Raw genomic sequence first — 23,329 nt, 5'->3', positions numbered from 1 at the left:
TTTTATTTTGGTGTTTGTTTTTTGTTTTGTTTTTTTTTTTTTTTTTTTTTTTTTTACTTGACTCACGGTTTCTTATAATTTGAAAATGCATTTGCCTCTTTATTTGCTTACTTCCACAATTGCAGAGAGTTGAAAGATAACCTTGGCAGTGATGATCCAGAGGGAGATATACCAGTCTTGCTGCAGGCTATCCTGGCAAGGAATCCTAATGTTTTCAGGGAGAAAAGCATGCAAAACAGATACGGGGTACAAAGCGGTAAGGATTTTTTATTATTTATTGATTGCATTTTATGTTGTTCTGTAAGTTTAGGGAACTGATACTAACTGCAAATATGTATGGAGCACAACTGTGATATTTATGCCTTGTCTTGTATTTGATAGTGATATAAAGCTGTGTACCATGACATCTTCTAAGAGCAGTTGTGTTGGAATAAACCTACCAGGTACTTCTGTAAAAAATGCTTAATTTCATTGCAAAATTTAATCTCTGGGAAGAGTAGTTGGATTTTATTTTAAAATAATTTTATTTTAATTTCTTTAGGTTCATATATTTGTCTTAGAAAATAATTGAAGTTTTTTTAAAAGGCCTTTATCTTACTGAAAATCTGTATTGTTATACTGTATCATTACAGTATAATTTTTATACTTAATAGTTCTGGGGTAAGGAATAAGATAGAAAGAACCATGCTTAACAGCTACTTCCTTCCATTCCTCATCTCAGCAGTTTGCAATGCTCTACAGATTTTACTGTTTTGACAGCTGATTCTCCTCTGAGGTATACTGCTGAAAAGCAAAGATGAAGAAAGAGGGAGGCTAAAGAAAGGATTAATTGGGCAGATTCCACTTGTAGATCTGGAGACTTGCACCTGCAGAATGTTCTTTAAACACCAAACTATTGAATGAGTAGAGAATTTCCAGAGTTTCCACAGTGTGAGGATAAACCTTTGCTAGCACTGCAAAGATACAGGCAAAAGTGTTGCTGGAGTCCACAGAGGATGAAAATGTAGGGTGTTTTGGAGAGGTAAAAACAATAAAATGAGATAATTAAGTTCATTCACCTAGGTTAGTGAGTAAAAAGCCATACGGTATTGAAAAGAACTCACTACGGTCAGAACACGTAATGTTTCTTGAAAGAATACAGAAATTTCCTGGCATGTAGATATGAAGGGTGGTGATAAGTGTTTTTAAGTTCATTGGATATATATTTTTATATATATCCTGAAATTTAATCTCTGAAAGTCTCCAGAATCTGTGTTTAGTGGTAGTTGTGGTAGAGTATTTTTCAAAGTGTGGGAAGAGTTCTAACTGTTCTGTCAGCTTGCAGAGTGGTCCCACAGAGAGCATACACTTGAATTAGAGTTTTCCAACAGTTTTTTAGAATAAAATAAATTTTTCACCAGTGCAAAAAGAAAAAAAAAAAGCAGAGACATAATTTTTAATTTTTCTGTTCCAGCAGGTGCTTTTGGAAGAAGGAAGACAAAGCTATTTTACTTCTTTCTAGTTTTTGCTAATACTGTGGTTCTCAGGAAGAAACACTTAAGAAGCTTGATTCAGTAGATTAAAAATAATCCTTAATGAAAGAAAAGCATTACTGTATTTTAAAAATATGCTTTGGCCTATGCCTGAAGGAAGATATTAGTACAGAAAAAAATAATAATAATCCAGCATTAAGCTCAAAAAAATACTTGATGTTATTTTAATAAGTAACACCATGGTTTCAGAGGACCAGAAGAGATTTGACTTTATTTAATTTTATTTTATATAATTCTGAATACATGTTCAAGTGCAGGCATTGCAGTGTAGTTGTGAAATCTGAAAACTGGGAAGAAAAAGTGAAGAGGGGAAAAGCATAGCTGTGTATGTTGGGAGAAAGAGGGCCCTGAAATGAATGTTTGGGAAAGCTAGGTGAAGTGTGACTTTATTTTTAGTAGAAAAAGGTCACACTTCTTAACTGGAAATAACTGGATCTTCAAGGTAGATCATGGTAAACTTTGATAGCCTAATTATTTTCTACTGTGTCCCATTCAGTTCCATTCCCCTATCTTGATGTATTGGGGCATAAAAATTTGGGTTTACTTTGGCTTTCTCAACAGATTTTGCAATCTCTTTAGAGCTGATTTGTAGAACAATTAGGGGTTTGGTAGAGATACTATGTAGTGTGTTTTGCAGGCTAGAATAATGAAGTTTAGGATCTTGTATAGTATTTAAAATTATTTTTTTCTGCTTTCCTTATTGTCTTCCTTCTGAGTATTGTCCTTCCATCTTCTGTTGAATCCAACATGCAATGCAGTCAGCACTGGGTATTGTGACCCAGTATTTGTAATGCCCACAACTGAGAGGGAATGAAGGCAGCAGGACCCTCTGTCTATTTACTCAGCCTGAAGTGCGCCTCTGCACCATGATCACCTTGAGTGTCAGCTCCAGCATTTCTGTGGAAAAAGTGAATTAAAATTATTTCTCCTTGCCTTCATTTCTGATGCAAGAACAGGAAGATATCCTGGCTAAAGAATTACATTAAACACGGAATAAAATTCTTGGTTCAGTACAATTTGTCAGGTGATAAAGGCATCTTCAGAAAATGAACTAATGTTTTGAGTTCTAGTGAATTCACGAACAGAGAATTCTGTGCTGGTATTTTTTTCACAAGTTCCTATTGATCTGTAGTTCAGCACTAAGTCTAGAGAAGTTACTGGTTTTAGTTAGGAAGAACAAACAGTGCAAGAATGATGTGTTTTGTGGACACTTACTGGTGTACTTAGTTTCAGGTAATGTAGCAGCAACATTCCAACTCTTATTCCCTGTCTTTTGAGAACAGTCCCATTGTCAAAACCAGCTTTATAGAGCTTAGATTTTTAGATTACATTTTTAGTTAGTTTTTAAAGAATGTTTTCTGTTACCAGGTTGTCTGAACAGACTGAGTTATATCAGCATGCAATGTCAGGCCAAATGTTAATATATTTTTTAGCACTTTTTCATCAAATTCCATAGAAAATTCTGGGTGCCATCTTGCAACTATATCTGTCCTCCATCTTGTAGTGTGTGAGCAAAGTGGATTTCTTTATGATTTTTAATTTAAAATGAAATTTTTACTTAATTTCAGGTATAATAATATTTTTTTTCTATTTTCCCTATGAATACTCTGGCTTCATTTTTCAAGATAGGTGTTGGAAGATTAGCTAAAATAGTTTATTGCAAGAAGTTAGTATTCATAGCATCCCTTAGGGTTTAGGAAGGACTTAATATCGCTTTAAGGCATTTATTAGAACTTGTGGATTTAGGGGGATTAAAATCTTATGCATCTTTTTATGTAGTGCATCCTTTGGCATTTAGTAGGAATGCTAAAATAGATTTCTGTGTGCCACTTTCTACTAAGCAAAAAAATTACAGTCAAGACTTGAGAGCATGTGTTAAGGAAACTCATTCTAGTAATTACTAGTAGTTACTAGTGCAGTGATGATTTCTCAAACCTTAACATTAGCAACATTCAAAATTAAGCTTGTGTTTAAAAGAAATTCTGAAGTATTGAAGGTATGGAAATGTACAGTGGAGCCATAAATCCGCTGCTTAATGATAAGACTATGATGTAAAAATGTACCAACAAAATATTTTGGTGCTAATGGCCAAAGACTTAATTTCAGCTTCTGCTTAGGCTAAATGGGGCTTATTTTCCCTACTTTCTCATTACATCATTACCAGGCATACATGTTATCTGTCTGAAAACTTTGGAGACTCTAGAGTTTTGGTTGGTTTTTGTTGTTTGGGTTTTTTATATTTTCTTTACCTTACTTAGAATGTACCTCCCCATGTCCCATCCTTCCAGCAACAGAGAGAGGTGGGAGCAGTCTGTCACAGAATAGTTACACGGTTTTTTAATGGCATTTAAAATGGATTCATTTATGTATTTTCTCCCATTATTTTAAACCAAAAACTGTCACATCTGTAGTTCAAAACACATTTTAAATTCAGGGAGTAGGAGCTACATAGATTATTTAAAAAATGTTTCAAAAGTGCTGTCTGTGCTGTAAGCATAAAATAAAACTTTATCTGGGTAGTTCATGCTTATGTGGGCTCATTCTGTCAGCTTTCCCTCTGTTAACATTAAGGGCTATTAGTTTGTCTAAAATACTGTACTTAGCTGCGTTAAGAGTGATGGTGGGAGGTCAGTGAGTACTCCAAGCACTGCCTCCAGCACAAAATCCCGAGTTTCCTCCTCACTTAATTGTGCAATGCAAACAGTGGCCTTCTAAGCAAACTTTGCAGGAGCTGTGAAGCCTCTTCGGTTACTCGGGACAATGAAATGTCCTCTCTAGTGGAGTATGAAGGTCTCTTGATCATTTTTTTTCAGCATACCAAGGACTTTTACTCCTGCTCTGGGCTAGTTTTCCTGTGTTAATATACATGGAATGCAACACTTCACACCTACCAGGAGGTAGTAACGCTGCATTCCTGGGGGATTATCACAACTCTGCTGGAGAGGGGAAAAGAGGGTAACAGGGAGGATTTCTGAAAATAATTTTGCTTGTGTGAATATTGCAGTAACGGAAATTTGTGATAGCACTTCAAGGATCAACAGCTCCCAAGCATTCTGAAACGGGGACTTCTGTCAACCTTCTATCCAACCTTTGGGTTAAAGTATTTGTGCTACTCGTGTTTTTACCAAAGGCTGTGGATCACTTGCTGCAGCTTCCCAAGCTGCAGTGTGCATGTGAATTCTAACACTTTTAGCTTCAAGGCATTCAATTCTGTCCTTAAAATACCTTAAAATTAATTTTAATGTTTGAATTTCTGCACCAGTTCAACTTCCAGTGTCATGCTGTTTGTAGGGAATACTTTATACCTGTATCAAAGGCACGTTTGTGGCTTGCCAGCTAGTACAACTGCAGAATTTCTGAAGCATGACTGGGTGGGGCGGAAGGTGGGGCTTACAGCGGATGGAAGCCTAGAGTTGGGATATTGGTTCTTCTTTGTAGTTGAAATATTTCAGCACGTTCTTTGATAATATTCCTTATAAGCAGAGTGGATTTAGAGTAGAAAACTTTTGTCCCTGGGTAGAAAGGAACTATTAAGGCTTTATGGGAGCTGAAAGAATAGTTTGCATCACTCAGCTGGAGATGATTGTTTGCTGTACTTCCTGTAAAACATGGGCAGTTTTCTGTGTGAGTTGTGGAGTTTCAAAGTCTTTTACTTATTGGCACAATGAGTACCGTGCACACCTGATTAGGGTGTGAAATACAGGGTCTATTGTAAAATGTTCCAGTTTACTAGTAGGTTTTGGCTAGGGATGCTCTAAGGAACCGTGTAAGAAACTACTGTTAGTATTTTTAACTGAATTAACACTGCTCCAGGGAATGCTTTTTAATGTCATTATGTAAAATTGACATCTTCTATGGCTTCAGTAATTTCTAATGTTTTTAACAGTTGTGGGGCAAGAATGTCTGTAAAGTTTATAATGTCTTCTTTTTATGTAATAATTTCTGAAATAGGAGACCTCATTGATTGAAAAGGAAATGCATGTAAAGTAATGCTACTATCTTTTTTTTTAATAGGGATGATGATGCCACAATTTAATATTTCTCAGAATTCCATGCGTGGTAGTCCTGCATCTTCCAATTACCAACAAACCACTATCTCACATAGCCCTTCCAGGTAATGCTTTCTTCTAAACGGAGTGGGAGGGGCAGCAAACTGCAAATTCTTTCTGCATTTACAGGCCATTCTTGTTGCAAGTGCTTGAATGGAAGGGCATGAGTGTCAAGACAAATTTTGCAGTTGTCTGACAGCAAGCTGAGTTTCTCCAGCTGATGAAGAAACATCTTTCTGTCAATGAATTAATCCTTGTATTGTAAGGATTTGTCATGATTCTCTGCTCTCTCTCCCTCCCATAATTTTGGCAAAGTTTCTTTCCTATACCAAGGAGTCCCTCTGCCTCCTGTCACCCCTCCAGCTGTTTCTGGCTTGTGTCAGAGGCTGAGACTGGTGTCAGGAGGATTAGAGAGAAGGGGCTGATGTGTTCCAGCATGTGTAACTGTACCAGTGTGACAGTAGACAGGGAACGAAGGCTTGTAAAAGCACTGAGTGCTGCTGTAACAGTTAATACAAAAGACCACTTAGGGGAAGTTTGGCCAGTCTTTTAGCAGCATCCTTGTCAACTTTCTGGTTCTTGTTTAGCTTTCAGGTGTTGTCAAGTAACATGTACCTACAACCCAGGCCTTTAGTAATATTAATAAAGTACTCTGGACTCGAGGAAAGGATTCTTTATGTAGTGTCAGCACCGTTACTGAGCTTTAGCAGATTTTATGTTAAATTATTATATGTTGTTTTTGAAATAAACTTATTTCATGTTTCACTTCAAAGTACTGTATTTGTTTTGGTAAATGAAATACTCTGTATCTGCACAGAAATTGGCACACTTTTTTACTTTTATGTCTAAAGCTGATATTGAAGAAATATGCTTGAATTTTTAATATTATAGTGAGTATTATAAAGTCTTCTTGAAATCCTTGCAAAATGCTTGGATTAAATACTTCGCTTTTTCTTCCAATGGAAAAAAAACAAAACAAAACTGGCTGGATGGCTGGGCCCAAAGTGTGGTAGGCCAGTGGCATCCTGGCTTGTATCAGGAATAATGTGGCCAGCAGAAGCAGGGATGTCATTCTCCCCCTGTACTCAGCACTGGTAAGGCCTCACCTTGAGTACTGTGTCCAGTTCTGGGCCCCTCACTTCAAGAAGGACATTGAGGTGCTGGAGCAGGTCCAGAGGAGAGCAATGAGGCTCGTGAAGAGACTGGAGGGAAAGTCTTCAGAGGAGGGACTGAGGGAGCTGGGCTTGTTTAACCTGGAGGAGAGGAGACTCAAGGGGGACCTTCTCACTCTCTTCAACTACCTGAAGGGAGGTTGTAGTCAGGTGGGGTCTGGGCTCTTTTTCCAGGCAACTAGCAGTAAGACAAGAGGGCATAGCCTCAAGCTGCACCAGGGGAGGTTTAGATTGGATATTAGGAAGTAATTCCTCATGGAGACGCTGATGAGACATTGGAATGGACTCCCAGGGAAGTGGTGGAGGCACCGTCCCTGGATGTGTTCAGGTAAAAGCTGGGTGTGGCATTTAGTGCCATGGTCTAGCCGATGTGGTGGTGTTGGTCATAGGCTGGACTTGATGATCTTAAAGATCTTTTCCAGCCTTGGTGAGTCGGTGATTCTGTAATTAACAAAGCTAAATCTGACTGTTTTCCCCAGGGTTTAGTACTGGGGCCTTTTTGCTTTAATATGTTTCTTAATGATCTGGATGAAGGAATTGAGGAATTGAGTGCACCCTCAGTAAGTTTGCAGACAACACCAAGTACTACAATGGGACCTAGACAGGTTAGATTGGTGGGCCAAGGTTAATTGTATGGGGTTCAACAAGGCCAAGTGCTGGGTCCTGCACTTGGGTCATAACAACTCCATGGGAAGCTACAGAACTGGTGTGTGGTTGGAATGCTGCAGTTTGGAAAAGGACCTGGGGCTACTGATTGATAATTGACTAGATACGAGCCAACAGTGCGAACAGGTGGCTAAGAAGGCCAGTGGCATTGTGGCTTGTATGAGGAACACTGGCCAGCAGGAGTAGGCGGTGATCATCCTCCTGTATTCAGTGCTGGGCCCCTCACTATAAGAAGAACATAGAAGTGCTGGAGCATGTCTAAAAAAAGGCCACAAGACTTGTGAAGGGCCTAGAGCACAAGTCCTATGACTAGTGGCTGAGGGGCTGGGGTTGTTTAGTCTGGAGAAGAGGAGGCTGAGGGGAGACCTCATGGCTCTTCACAACTAACTGAAGGGAGGTTGGAGTGATGAGGGGGACAGCCTGTTCTCCCTGGTAACATGTGATAGGACCAGAGGGAACAGTTGCAAGCTGCTCCAGGGGAGGTTTGGGTTAGATACTAGGAAGCATTTATTCACTGAAAGGGTTATCAAGTTTGGAATAGTTTGCTCAGGGCAGTGGTGGAGTCACCATCTCTGGAGTTACTTAAAAGGCATGTGGACCTGGTACTTAGGGACAGGGTTTAGTGGTGAGCTTGCGGTGTTAGGTCTAAGGTTGGACTAGATTTTCTTGAACATCTCTTCTGATGGAAGACATTCTGTGATTCTGTAAAAAGAATATTTAGAGTAGATGGCTCCTTGCTAATCTTAGTGACCTAGCTGTTAATTAAAATTTAGCTGTCATTTTCAATCAAACTTCCAAACTTGGGAAATCGCAGATCTTATTTTTTGAACATGTATTTGTGGCATTGTTCCCCTTCCTGAGGTGAAGGCTTTAGGAATGCTTTTTATTTCATTCTTTACTTTTACTAATGCAGTACCTGAGCTGTCACTCCGAAGTCGTCACTGAAGTCAGGAAGCTTAAAATACTACTTTTGAAGGAAATTCTTGATTGTTTTGGAATTTTGTATGTTAAATAATTTTTAATGTTCTTAAAATATCTTCCAAAAGAAATAATAAGTTTGTCTAAATTTGCTTTTCCAGCTTTAAAAAAGTTTATTTTATTTTATTTTAGCCGGTTTGTGCCACCACAGACAAGCTCTGCTAACAGATTTTTGGCACAACAGAACAGTCCAGTGCCTAGTCCCTATGCTCCTCAAAGCCCTGCAGGATACATGCCATATTCACATCCTCCAAGTTATACACCACATCCTCAGATGCAGCAAGGTAAGTTTGTGATGTTTGTTTTGTTCTCCTGTCTCATGTCAGATTTACCTTCATGTGCATGTTTCATAACTTTCTACTTTCTTTGAAGGAGTCACTCACTTAAGGCAAATCTTTGAGTTTGCAGGTATGTTTAAGCTTTGCTTTCTTGACTTGTAAAGAGTGGTAGTATATACTTTATTTTTTAAAAATGGAAGAAGAAAGAATAAAACATATCTTCAGCACATTGCTTCCCTGTGTACGTTCATTCTACATAGTTGTCATGTATACATGACAACAGAAAAACTATCAAAAGAAAAAACTTCTGTTAGCTATGACCTTCCTTTATCTGTACTTGCAAAAGCCTCTTTTTTTGCCACTGTAATATAAATTTTGCTGCCAGATTATTTAGCCTTACTAAACCTTTATAGTGTTGACTAGATTAATCCTAAATTGACTAGAATTATACTCAAGGTATGCAGTAACTGGCAAATATGACACATACATGAAAAATGAATTAATTCATTTGTTTTTCCCTTTTCTAATCTACATCAAACCTAAAACCAACATAAATACTGTTAAATTATGTAGGCAATTTTTTGTTAGTAAGTAGAATTCTTACTGGATTCTTTTAAATAGTTGTTTTTCAAGTCAAAATTGTGCTTGGAATATGTATGTATAGCTATTTTATATGTACTGTTTTATGTCTCATGAATACCTTGGAAGTTAATAAAGGTAATACTGACTGTAATTTGGATAGATGTGGAGAGAAACTTGGCTAATTTGTAGTGGAATTTAGGTATGAAATTCTCTTGAAAATTAAAATCTTAGATACCTAATTTTATTCAGAGTATTTGTGGCAAAAGGATTCAATCAAAAAGTTGAATTCTTGTTCACATTTCAGACCTCTTGCATCCAGCTCATTAATATTCACTGTTGCAGTGCTTCCTCTGAGTTTTGATGAGTTTGTGAATGTATGATTATAGTTACTTACCTGTTTTGTATTTTCAGCTTCAGTATCCAGTCCCATTGTTACAGCTGGGATGAGGAATCTCCATGAAAATAAAGTTTCAAGTCAGTTGTCTGGAAATTCAGCTAATCACCATGCTGATAATTCTAGACATGGCTCAAATGAAGACTACCTACAGATGGTGCACAGACTAAGTAGTGATGTATGTAATCTAAATCAGTTTATTCTCATAAAGCAAATATTTACTATGATAAAGCAAGTATGTGTTTAGTTGCTGTAGAAGTCTGTTATTTTACTATGTTGTTGTTGATGTATACAAACGCTGAAAGTATATTGCAATTTTGGATGTGTATACTCAAGCCTGCAACTTTAATGTGTGAGTTTTTATTTTTTTTTACATCTTTTCTTCAGAAGTGTTAGTAACACTCATTCTGATTAAATTAGGAAAAGTAAAAAAATCCTATCATAATCCAGTATGTGAGTGAGTTTATTTTAAAGGAGCAGTCTCCGCAATTACTTTATCAATATGTTGATGCAAACAATACATGATTCTAAATAGGTGTATAGTTAACTTGCCTCTCTGAATATCCTGGCAACTGTCAGGTAGATGATGTATTTGAATAGGCTACTGGGTAGCATTGTAGTGTTGTCAAAGCCAAGAATTCCTATAGACATTTATTCTTACTAGTCTATTATAAGCTTTTAAGGCCTGGTTTCTTTTAGAGAAGTTTTTCCTTAGTGACTTTATTTCATGTGGGACAAATTCCTTCTGAAATCTTGAATCTAAAGGAAAAATCCCCAGCTTTCTCCTGCATGTTCTTTTAACTATTAATTAATTTTTGTAAATAATGAGCATCAAATTCTGTGAATTAAGCTTGTTGGGATTCTCCATTTACTAGTTTGGCACACAATCTCTTACCAGCTCTTAAGGAGAGAACATTAAGTTTCAATTTATTTTCTTAATCAAAATATGGTGGCAAGTAGGTCTCTTGGTTTGGTTTTTTTGTTGTTGTGTTTTGGGGGCAGGTTTGTGGGTTTTGTTTGCTTGTTTTGGGTTTGGGTTTTTTTGTGATTGTTTGTGTTAGTTATCTTACAAGAACTGTAGGCAATTCCTGTCTTACTAAACTAGTTTATGGAAGAAAAAAGGGTTGTATTCGACAAATATACTGTTAACATCAGGCTCCCTAAGTCTGTTGTCTTTGTTTAAATGCAAGAATTTTGCTGGTTGAAATATTAGCTAAGAAGTAAAATCTTAAACTAGAGAGCGTTACAATGAAGGAATCTATCATAATACACAATCACCAGATGTTTTTCCAAAACAGACAACGAAAACATAAATTATGCCCTCATTGGTTGGTTTAATTGGAGAAATACTAAAGGTAAAAAGTAGCAAACATTGTAAACCTGCACCTTTATCCCTTTGTGCATTTTCTTAAAGGAGCTTATGTGTTTACATTTATTTTATTTGTAATACCCTTAAAAAGCTATATTGCAGAAAACAGTTTGAATAATTGGAATTAATTAAAGTTTTGCATCTACATATGAATAATAGGCTCAATCATAGTGTTTCAGCCTTTTCAGAAGCAGTGTGACCTTTGGCAAATATAGGTATGAAGGAGGACTATTAAATCACAAAGCTTTAAAACTTAGATTAATTTTTAATTGTTTTTCTTAGTTCTAGGATTTTATTACTTTAAAAAATGCATATATTTTCACAATATTGTGTATCTGGGATATAGGATTCTACAGAATCTGGAAGTATACCCTTAAACGCTCAGTACATGTACACTTGATTTCAAGGACAATTTTTTTGGAGAACATGCATTTCTAGAATATAAGTTTGTTCTTATATGTAACAATTTGATGAAGTTCTGAAGTATGCAACTACACACGAAGACTTTCAAAAATTTGTCGACTACAGTAGGAATGGCATGTATACCTGGAAGGTCAACTACGTAGTTAGTCTCTGTAGTCAATGTAATAAAAGTAACCTTTGCCTACATCTTTGGCAATCAGGGGCAAAGGACCCCTCCTGTCCTAATAAAACATATATGCTAAAAAATTACCAAGCTTTTTTTTTTTTTCCAATTTTTTTTTTGGGGGGGAGGGTAAGATAAATAAGTTTGAAAAAAATAATCTTCATAATTTCAGTGTAGAAGATAAATGAGTAACTCTTCAGGAAGTTAATTAATTTTGACTTAGAATAAGAAGATACAAGTTTAAGATACAGTTATTTTTATTGCATTTGATCTGAGTATTTCATTTTTGTACACATGCTGGCAACAACTCTCTTTGCAAGCACTGTAGCAAAAGTGTTTATATAGCGCAGCATGTTCAATTCATTGTGGTATGGGAAGAAAAAAATTGCTAAGTGCCTATGGATGGTGTAACTCATGAAGTCTGGTTTCTTGCAGATTTATATTCATTGACTGGTATGCACTGTCAGCCATAAATTTCAAACTATTTCCTTTTCCCTAAACATTGTCAACTATGCTTTCACAAGGTGTAACATGTACACTGTCTAATCTACAGCTAGGTATATGGATTTTTCAAGGGAGTATCTACTTGCAGGCTTCTATCTCCTTGAAATACCAATTTAGCTTTGTAATTTACTATCGGGTGACTGGGTGCTGATTTTTTTTCATACAGATATGTAAAAACATAATTACAGTTGAGCCGTGTAACTTTCTATTAATTGGGTTGAAATTGGTCAGAAGGATAAAAGGTATTTATCAGACACATCATTCAGGTTTGGAAAAAAAAAAAAAGTGTTTTTTTAAAGAACTGTGTGTATTTAGATACTTCAATAGGAGCTACATTAGAATTTTAGCTACTGAAATAACTGCTTTAATTAGGAAATAGATTTAATTACCTTGGAACTTGTTTGGAGACTTCCTTTGTAGGATTTTACTTTTTAAAAGATGGACTTTTTGCAGTTTGTTTATAATCATAGATATTGTCTCATCGTAGAAATAAAGGTTGTTAGTTTGTTGTTTCCAAAAACATTGCCGTAGATGTTACATAAAACACGGTGCTAAAAATGGGAAAAACTGTTCTATAGAAGATTAAATCTAGTTATGGCATTGAATGAGTAAGTACAGTCGTGACCAGCAGAGGGCTGCCTGAAAACAATGAAAAAGCTATGTAGACCATTGCATGGGAATTTGAATAGTGAGTTTCATGTGTAGTTTTAAGATAGTGTGAGGGTAAGGTAAGACACATTTACATTCTTAGATAGAACACGGGCATCATTACATTGTAACTAGTGATATATTATTAGTAAATTTGTCAACAGTTATTAATTCCATTGAGGCATATTATTCTGTGCAAATCTGAGAAGATTGGGGAACTTGTTTACCATGTTAAGTGTTTGTTTAACTGTAAAAGTAAGATTAGTTTAAGTGAAAAAATACAGTGTTTGTTTTAAAAATCTATATTTTGTGTTTAATTTATTTCCACTGGTATTGTATAGAAGTCATGTGTCTGCTTTTCAGCTCTTTACTGTGAGTGTTTATAACAAAAAAGTTCTAAATTGAATCTTAGTGTAAACCAGAAGTTCTTAGTTAGCTAGAAGATATATACATATATTTATTTTTGTGTCCATGTTCTGTTTACAGGTTTGTCTTAGAGCCAATTGTGTTTTGAAATATTGCCTACATAATAGTCTAATAGCAATCTAAATTATAAAAAAAAATAAAGAAAATGCATACTTTTCTAATATTTCTTGTATACTTCTTGATCCCATTAATTTTCTCAGTATTTGTACTAATTTCAGTCTTTATTTATTCAAGTGTTTATATTCATAATGATAATTTTTTATCATTGTCACTTTAGGATGGCGATCCTTCAATAAGGAATGCTGCATCTTTTTCCTTGAGGTCACCACAGTCAGTTTGCTCTCCAGCTGGAAGTGATGGAACCCTTAAAGGTAGTCTAGCATTCATATATATCAATGTATTTTTTCCCAGTTTCAAAAAACAGATTTGAAAGAGTTATTTAGTGATTCCTCCTGACTTCTCTATTCAAATAGCCCTAGAAAGTATGTCATTATGTTTTTGATACAAAATTATTTTGAGCCCTGATCCAGATGAAATTTCTGAAGGTCTGAAAATGGACTAATCATCCTTCAAAACAAAGCTCAAATTCATGGAGGACAGAAGGATTTAAAATCCTTTCCAAAATGTTGACTGAATTCTTTATAAGAATGCTTTCAGTTGATCTACGTAAGAAATGGTTCAAAGGCAGCATTACGAGTATTGAACTCTTAACCAGCTCCAAAGTGTTGGAAAAGATGCAACACTTATCTTAATTGCACTCATGAAATCTTAAGAACATGAAATTAAAAGTAGTTCAATAAACTTAATACATATAGCATAAATAAAGCCTGAAAACCTTAGCTGTGGAGAAGGAATAGGGTAAACAGTCAGTTGAGAGGAAACTGAAAAAAATGTGCTCAAAACAATTTATTATGCTAAAATTTGAAATGCATATGGCTGTTTTTAATATTATCTGTAAGAAGCAATGACTGAGATACATGAGACTTACCAAGATAGGGGTTTGGGCATATTCTTGCTAGTTTACTTCTTCAGTGCTTGTGTATTTACGTGGCAATTGTAGAAAAACGCCACAGTACTTTCTTCTTTTTAGCCCAAAACAAAACTCTGTCTGAGTGATTAGTTAGGTGGAGAGGAATATCAGGATATAGGAAAGATTCCAGAGAAAGTGAAGGTCTTTCACTTGGCCTTATGCTGCTTGCTTGGATAACAGATGGCTTTGGCAGAGGTGGATCTTAGTGCAGTCTTTCCATACCTGTGAGAAGGTTATCAGTAAGACTTGAGTCAGGCTTGTTGTGAAGGAGGGGTGAGATAGAATGGACTTAAATTGAAGTAGAAGGTTCTAACAAGGTCTAAGGGAAAAAAAATTCACTATCAGGACAGTTGAGCATTTGAAGAAGTTGTCCAGGGAATCTGTGCATTTTCTATCCTTGGAGTTTTTCAAGATCAGACTGGGTAAAACCCTATGTGGTGTAGCCTTGCTTGTCCTGCTTTGAACATGAGGATAGGCTAAAAACATCTTGAGGTTCCTTCTTAATGGATTTATCCTGTGGTCATGTTTAGATGATCTCTGTGGTTCATCTTCTGTATCTACATACTGTGCTATATTGTGATAGAAGAGATGTGGATCAAGTGGATTAAGAGAAGTATGTGTATAGCATGCCAGTACCATCAGTATTTTAGGAGGCCTTGTGCTAAAGGATTTGTTGTGAGATGTATGTAAGAGACAAGGACTAAATATGGTTGGTTTTCTCTCTTTGTTGAGGTTATCAGTTTAACAACATTGCGAATCTAAGCTACTTCCACTCATATAAATGATTACCACTCAGCCAGATAATATTTCATTTATTTTTGGTTGCAGTTGCTGCTGTTTCAATTGGCTGCCTCAGAACCAGTTTTGAAGGTGTAACTTTTCAGATTGTTTCAGAAAACAATCTGATTTTACAGTGCTCATTGTTTCAGCATTAGAGTGGCTGAAAAAGTGCTGGAGGAGCTTATTGGTTTATGTTAGCTTTACCTTTCCCATTGATAGAGCACACAATTGAAATACTGCTACTAGTGGTGCTACGTTCTTAAAGAGATCAGTGAGCACTGACTGAGAGACCCAGTTCTTAATACTGGAAGAATCTTACTAGATCTTTACTCTCTCTAATCTTGTATGTTAGATATGGATGGAAGAGGTGTGGATTATTAGTGTTATTTAGAACATGGGATCTGACAGTGAGGTTTTTGCCCTATGATTCGTGGTGAAAGTTGTGCTGACAAAGTTTCCAGTGATAAATAAACAGCAAATATCTATACTGGGCTTCTTGTTACTTTCCTTAGCCCTTGAAACTTTGGTTTCATGAAGAAAATTAGCAAAATACTTAATTGTGTGTTTGGCAGGACAAAAATAATGGCACTAGACATCATCAGTCCAGAGAGATCTTAGGAAGGATAATATATGAGGTTTCTTGTATAACATACAAACTCAAGGCAATTACCGGAGGTAATGGTACAGGCTGCATTTCTGTACTTTTGACGTGGAAGTAGTAAGAAATTCTGGAGCTTCAGAGAGAATGCAATTGCACAGTCTTGAATTTCTGTAAGACTGAATGTAGCTGTCTGATTGACGGAATCTAAACGAGGAATAAATTTTATTTGCAACTCAGGAAAATATTTATATTATCAGGAATTATATTTGGGTTTTTTGTTGGTTGTTCACTTGCTTATTGGAGTAAAATGTCTCTGTTAGTAAAATTTTGCTGCACTTCTGCTCCAGTAAATGTACCAAAGCAGCTGAAGTCTTATTTAGAATTTCTAGGATAGTCTTTACCCTTTATTTTTTTATGGGTTTTTTTATGTATTTTTAGCTGTGAATACAGAATAATGACTCTTCTTTCATGCTATCATCTGTTACCACAGCTACTTTCTTAAAAATATTATTTCTATTAATTCATCTGTGAAAAAGTCGCATGGAGAATTTTCCTTTTGTTGATATCTTAAAATATACTGTCAGTTTCATTGTCCAAGATCAATTACTTATCAAAATCCTTTTCCACAGCTCTGGAACTTTAGAATTATTTTTTTTTCCTTTAGTAATGGAAAGCTTTCCACAGTATTTTTAGCTCATTGCTTTCCAAAGAAAAGACTTAATATCATTTACATTCCTGTTTCCATACGGTTCCATAAACTCCTTGGCAACATCTTTAAGGACTAGCAACAGCCTTTATGAAACTATATAATTTTGAGCTCTTCTCCAGAAATAAGTTGCATTTCCTTCAGAAATATTTAGTAGGTATTTGATGGTTTTCTGAAAAATTTGGAAAGATTACCTTTATTTTCCTAGGGATTTATAGGATTTGTCCAGAGATTTCTCTACACTTGGTCTCTGAATGTTTAGTGAGTTGCAAGAAGAACTAGGAATCCTCTCAAATCTGTAGTAAAGACTTCAGTACTCTCAGAAGTCCTTGATAAGAAAAATTATCATTTCATCTCCTTTCCTTCCAAAGAAAGACGGAAGAAATTTATTCAAAGATTTTTTTTATTTTTTTTTTTCTGACAGGACCAAAATAAACATTCTGTCTCGTTTCTTTCTTCAAGTCTCAGTTATTTATGCAAGGATACTGCTGAATGCAGTATTTCTAAGCTAGAATAGCCAAAGCTGAATTTTTTTGTGAGGCATTTGAAGCTCGGGAGCAAGTGATGGGACTCCTCCCTGAAAACCATTGGAAGACTATGTAGAAAGTGAATACAGTCTGTACCTATATGTCTGTCTCATATGCTGTCCCCTTAAGTTTAAATTTTAAATTAAGGTAGGGTCTTTGAAAATTAATGTCAACATTGTCGGTTAATCAAAATAGGTAATAATAGCTTCTTTATAGCTACTACAAAATTTCAGAAGATTGCCAGAGGAAGATTCTGTGATTTTAGAAAATACAGCAGGAAAGCACTTGAGGGCTTCTTCTTACCATTGTGTTGAATGAGCTGTAGCACTATCACTCCAAATAACATCAGTTTTTTTGTTAAAATGTCAATAATGGACTTTCCTTACTCTTGCCATGCAACCTATTCAGGTTCTTAGTGCTAGAGAGCTTTTCTCGTAATGCTTAGCCTGAATAATTTTTGTTGCAGTTAGTCATGACACTTCTTGATTTCTTTGTAGTGGGCAAGGAAAAACATTTCATGTCTTTTTTTATAATAGTCATTTCTGTATCAAAGAATGTTATCATGTCTTGCACTAATATAGTCTTCTACAGACTGAACAGCACGGTGTCTTTCTATCATCTTTACATGAGTCATCATTTCTTGAGCTTCTGATTATCTTTGTTTTTATCTAATTGGTCTGTATTTGTCTTGATGTTTTACTGTCTTAAGTCATAGATACAGACTCTGAAGACTAAAGTGAATAAGTAGTCAGAAAAGTATCGTAGGCAACTTTGTATTATACTACTGTTATATAAGAGAATACAGCTGCTCTTTGCTGATAATTTAGTCATATTGCAGCTTGTTTTAAACATATTGCTGTCTTTCTGTAGAGCTTATCTTTTTCCTCTTATATTGTTACAGTTGCACTTTCTCAGATGAATAAGAAGTCTGTGCTTCTTCAGAATTTCTTTTGTTTTAAAAGGTTATTCATATTAGAAGATTGTAATTTCTTACCCTGTTTTTAAAAGCAGTTCTGTGCCTCTCTCCCTAGGACTTTGCACTGAGAGTTGTTGTGATCTCTAGATTGATAAAATAGACTACAATTTTGTTCTGCAAGAACTTATTAATGACAAATATTTGAACAACTATTCTTAAGACGGTGCTCTGCAAAACTGCACTTGTTCTCCTTTACTGCCTTCATCTATTTGTACCAAGAACAACTGGTAGTCTATGAACACAGTTTTGCAAAAGGGTATACTGCAATCTTACAGTATTTTTGTCTAGGTCATAGTTCCTCAGCTTGTTAGTAAACCTGTTACGAGAATCTATGTAGAAAGTCATTATAAACTCCAGACATGACACTCAGTGTTCTAATCCACAAGACCTGCTGCTTAATGGAATTATTTGGTAACACTCTTACAAATTCACTTTGAAATTCCTCTTTTTTATTAGTATCTCAATCCTTATAGAGAAATTGTTCCTCTATTATGTAATTACATTATACAGACAATGTGCAATAATCTGGGCAGTCCTTTACCATCCTTTTGAAGGGACTGTTTTTCCCTTTTTGAGACTGCTGGAGGAGCATATTCTCAAGGTAATTATTACCAATACTGAGATTAGTTTAGCCAGAGTTCAAGGGTCAATTTGTCTGATAACCATTTTCATGCGAACATTCCATTTATGTGAAAGTGGTAAATAAGTTCATATTCAATTAAACAAATAAGGCACTTCTATTTACATTCTGTAATTGCAATCTCTTAAAATGTTTTGGTAATAGTTTTTTCCTGAGTTTCAGTCATCACCAGGTTCTCAGCTTTTCCAACATTCAAACATCAGTATGAATGCAATATGAATGCTTTGGTTCTTTTCTCCAGCTTCTTCCCTTAGGAACTTATTTACAGTGTAATTATTCAGATGGGAAGTCTAATCATCCACGTGTAACACATATGCATTCCTTAAAGCCTCACTTTCCAAATACTTACAGTAAAAAGTCTGGAATGCTTTGTCCAGGTTTGTACAACAATTTGATAACCACTTAAGAAGTGCTCCTGGAGTAGCAAGGATCACTTTACTGTGGGTTTAAAACGGCACAGCACTTGAACATTCCTGAGGTTTCTCTGCAATGTGCTGTGAACCAAGTATTAGTCATATAATTAGACATTAGTCTTTGTTAAATGTTTTTTCCAGCTTTCATGCTTACGGAAACAAAACAAAAAAAAACTAACAACAAGAAACAAACAAAAAAACTCCAACAAACAACTGTTTGCCTGCAAGAGAGGAATATGAAGATACTATTTTGAGTGACTGTTTCAAAGTTGTTGTGCAGGTGGAAAGCTAATTTTTTTTTTTATTTATTCTGTAGTATGCTGTGAATCCTAAGTTCCTAGTAACTTTAACAGTTGTTCTTTAACTATGTGGATCACCATAGGGAAAGTGATCAATGGTGTGACTTTGATGCATCAACTTTGAAAGGCAAGTGATCTTTTCTCTGAAGAGGCTCAGAGATGATCAGAGAAAGTATAATGAATACTTAAATAAGATGTGAGTGTTATGGTGTGATTAGAAAGTGCACAAAAAACATGTCAGTGATGTATGCACTCTCCTGGACAGAAGCTTACTTGTTTCCTACCCAAGTTACTGATGCAAAATGAGCAAGTGAAGCCATTACCAGGGGTAAACAAGCAGTAAGTGGTTTTGAAACTTTACATTTTTAAGAAGGCTAAGTGACTGTCAGTGCAATGCATTTTATTGCTTCTTGCATTATAAAGGATTTGATAAGCTATCTACCAAGAATCACAGAAAAAAAGGCGTTTACAAATTCCTGTGACAGTTGATAAAATTTCTTCCGTTCTCAGTGCCATCTACCAATAGGTATCGGTAGGAAAACTAGTTAGAGAGCCAGTCCCAGGATTATCATGGGTGGTCAGGATGACTGTTATGAAAGACTATGGAGGTATTGTTGATGGGTATATTTGTTCTTTGTAGTGGCCTCATTTCTTCTTGGTGTTGCCTGCTACTCAGCTAAATTGGTGTTATCTGGTCGACCATTGGTATTTTCTGTTCAGTAATGATGCAACAACCTTACCAAATCAGGGGAGAATCTCTTTTTACCTCACAAGTTTTACATATTCCTGCCATGTAAAAAGAGACCACACAAAGTTCTATTAATTGTACTATGAAGAATTAATACAGAAAGTCAGATTTGTTTCTTCTGAATTACTTCACAGCCCTAGATTTAGATTCAAAAGCTGCCTACAGTTTCTATGTTCTAAAATAATTTTCTGAAATTCAGTTCATCCCCACAGATTATTTCTGAAGATCATCGTATGACTTATTACATTGACAGGATTTTGTAGAACAATCCTTCTCAACCTTGGAATCTTGACTGGTTCAGCAAACAAATCATACTTTTTTTGTCTGTATTTTTTTCCACAAAAATATTTCTTCTGTTATCAACAAGTCTTGTGAGAGATTTATTCTTAGACAAATACTGGCTCAAGCCTTCTTCCATAAGAAATATTCCAGACTAACTTCCACAGTAATAGGCAAAACTTTCTTTGTATAATGTGTGATGTTTTGTCCAAAGTCTATGCATCCAACAGAATGTGGTACGTGTTCATTGTGTGATACCTCTTTGAAACTGCTGATGTCTGTGATAGAGTGAAACTGTCCAAATGCTGCATCATCTTCAATTTCTTTTCACCTCAATATAGAGGCATTGTACCTTCTAAGTGTCCTTGTTGCCAGATTCTTAACCATCATTAGACATCTTAAATACGTGAAGCTATTGCCCAAACATGTATTTTTAAAATAGCAGCTTATCCTTTAAACCCTTATAGGGTTTACTATCAACACCTTTCAGGAATTTCCTTCAGGAGGAAGGTGCTTTCAATTAGCTATTCGTAGTGCTGCCTAGGAGAGGCAAAACTTTACTTTTGTTTCTTCATTTACTGTATTCTAAATATGTTCCATGGAATGCACTGAAATCCTTCTGACCTCCTCAAGTCTACCCAAAGGTAAAAAGAACCACCTTATCTGTTGCTAAAATGTTATTTTTCAACATGAAAAATACCAAATTATTAGCAAATAAGGACAATCTTGTCATACTTACTTAAAAGTTTAGGACAAGGGAGATTCAAATGTTTCCTCTATTTGAAATGTAACTCTAAAAACCAGTAAATGTTGTATTGTTGCAACTTCAAAAGTATCAATTTATGAGATAATTAAAGAATAAGATGTCAGTAAGTTCTCTTGAAATTTTGAGCTGCCTCTAATATATATAGAAACAAAAATGCAGCTAGTATTTCCTAAGTGGTAATCATTACCATAAAATAAATCAGTAGCTAAAGATTTCTGCTGTACCTTACATTAAGACAATTTCATAAATTACCAAAAGAGACAGTAACTGGGGAGAGGAAGCATCAAAAGAGTAGGAAATCTGTGATGAAAGGAAATGAAGATCTTCATAGGGTGTAGCCAGGACTTAAGTACTAATGGTTGAGTGTGGTATCTAATTTGAGGAGGGGATGTAGAGTAGTGGAAAGACCTTGAGAATTCGGGTGAATCAGAACTGGGCTTCCCAACATTCTGGATGCTATTGGGAGAATATTGAGTTATTGCTGATGGTCAAAAAGGGTAAGTCCATTTCATACCCTGGTGTCTACTGACTGAAGTTATAGTGCTTCTTAGAGAATGTACCAGGGAGACAATGTAAGTATAGTAGTCTATGTAAAGAAGTTATCAGTAAAGGCACACCTTTCTTGTGAATTGAAGCTTTGCTAGAGTTATCAATTATTTTTTTCATCTACAGGTCAGTACATTGCTTAATGATTCTTAAAATGTCTTAAAATATCTGGCAGAAATTTAAGCTGCAGAATAAAGATGCATTCTTTTCTCATGGTATTTCTTGAATGAAGCACATGGGGACCTGTATTCCAATTAGTTTTTAATTGTTCCATGTACTGACCTATGATGACTTCAATCAGACTACTAGTAATCTCAGTCACTGCTTTCTGAAGATGAGTAATCTCCAGTGTATGAATGGAATCTGATAAACGTTTGCTTTAACAAGAGGCGGTTGGCCTTATACTTTTCTTTTTTTTCCTTCTTTTTTTAGATTCATACCAGTAGTCCTTTTTAAATAAAAAAATATAGCTCAAAATTATGATTGGGACAGGTTGAAAAGCCTCTCTGTTTTTCAAAGATTCTTCTGGGCTGACAGTTATGGAGAGCTGGTTTAAGTTGAGGAACAAAAAATTTAGATGTGGTTAATTGGAGAATGCTTTTAATTAAACATGCCTTATTTAAAATTTTTTCCTGATACACTCAGAGCCTGAAATGAGTGCATGTTGAAGTAAAAATTAATATGTTTACATTAAAAAGGGGGAGGTAGGGCAAGGAGTGGTAGAAAAATGCCTTAAGACAAGTAGTGTTTTCGAGATAGTGATGAGTGGGGAAGATAAAAGTGAGTTAACATAAAATTTGGAAAAAAAAAAAAGAAAAAAGTTGGAAATTAACTGTTATAATCAAAGTTAAAGAGATTTTGTATGTTTTGATTTTTTTTTCTGTTAAAAATATGTGGCTGAAATGGCTAGTACTTACTTATACACCGATCATTAAGTCTTCACCACTGAACCTTAATAAAAATCTTTTTGATCTTTCCTATTTCTGTAGTCAGCGTGCACTCTTTGACCATTTTCTAATAGTTGATATTCTAAACATGCAGGTACTATTCTTATTTATTCTTTTTCTGGTGGTGGATTTTTTTGTTCCATCTTTTCTGAAATAATCCCTTCTCTACCTGCAGTGGTCTGCTAAAATTTCTAGGAAATATGCTGCAGCTGTCTGCATTACATCTTGATCTAGGAATGATGTGCTTCCTACCAATCTTATTTAGACCTCTATGTGAACACAGATATATAGAGAAATACACATTAAAATTATTTAGGTTATATTTAGTGTGTTTTTATATAAACATGAAACAACATAACTGTTCAGTTTTTCTGAATTATTATTCTAGGATCAAGACAACCTTTAATCCAACAATCTCAGCCTCCACCTTATTCATCACCTAGAGATGCTCCCCCAGACATATTGTTAGATTCTCCAGAAAGAAAGCAAAAGAAACAAAAGAAAATGAAGTTAGGCAAGGATGAAAAAGACCAGACTGAAAAAGCTGCAATGTATGATATCATTAGTTCTCCTTCCAAGGACTCCACTAAGCTTACATTAAGACTCTCTCGTATAAGATCTTCGGATATGGACCAGCAGGATGATATGCTTTCTGGTTTGGAAAACAGCAGTGTGTCAGAGGGTGATATTCCTTTTAATGTGCAGTACCCAGGACAGACTTCTAAAACACCCGTTACTCCACAGGATGTTAACCGCCCACTAAACGCTGCTCAGTGTTTGCCGCAGCACGAACAGACAGCTTTCCTTCAGGCACAACAAGTGCCTGTTTTACAACAGAACACTTCAGTTGCTGCAAAACAACCTCAAACTCCTGTGGTACAGACACA

The 23,329-nt window shown here is 35.6% G+C and overlaps 1 protein-coding gene across 1 annotated transcript in view; it reads left to right on the top strand.

Moving 5' to 3' along the window:
• The window catches only part of NIPBL (Nipped-B homolog (Drosophila)), a 97,080-nt gene that overhangs the window by 3,990 nt on the left and 69,761 nt on the right, over positions 1-23,329 (top strand). The window contains exons 3-8 of the mRNA XM_010008754.1: positions 126-256; positions 5,547-5,646; positions 8,530-8,681; positions 9,669-9,829; positions 13,462-13,555; positions 22,831-23,328. Coding sequence (XP_010007056.1) covers positions 126-256; positions 5,547-5,646; positions 8,530-8,681; positions 9,669-9,829; positions 13,462-13,555; positions 22,831-23,328 — 1,136 coding nt within the window. The remainder of the gene's footprint in view (positions 1-125; positions 257-5,546; positions 5,647-8,529; positions 8,682-9,668; positions 9,830-13,461; positions 13,556-22,830; position 23,329) is intronic.

Source organism: Chaetura pelagica, unplaced genomic scaffold (assembly GCF_000747805.2).
Source record: "Chaetura pelagica isolate M959 unplaced genomic scaffold, ChaPel_1.0 scaffold31, whole genome shotgun sequence".
In the NCBI taxonomy this organism is placed as follows: domain Eukaryota; kingdom Metazoa; phylum Chordata; class Aves; order Apodiformes; family Apodidae; genus Chaetura; species Chaetura pelagica.
Note: the sequence above shows the minus strand (reverse complement) of the source record. Positions and strands in the feature narration are given on the sequence as shown.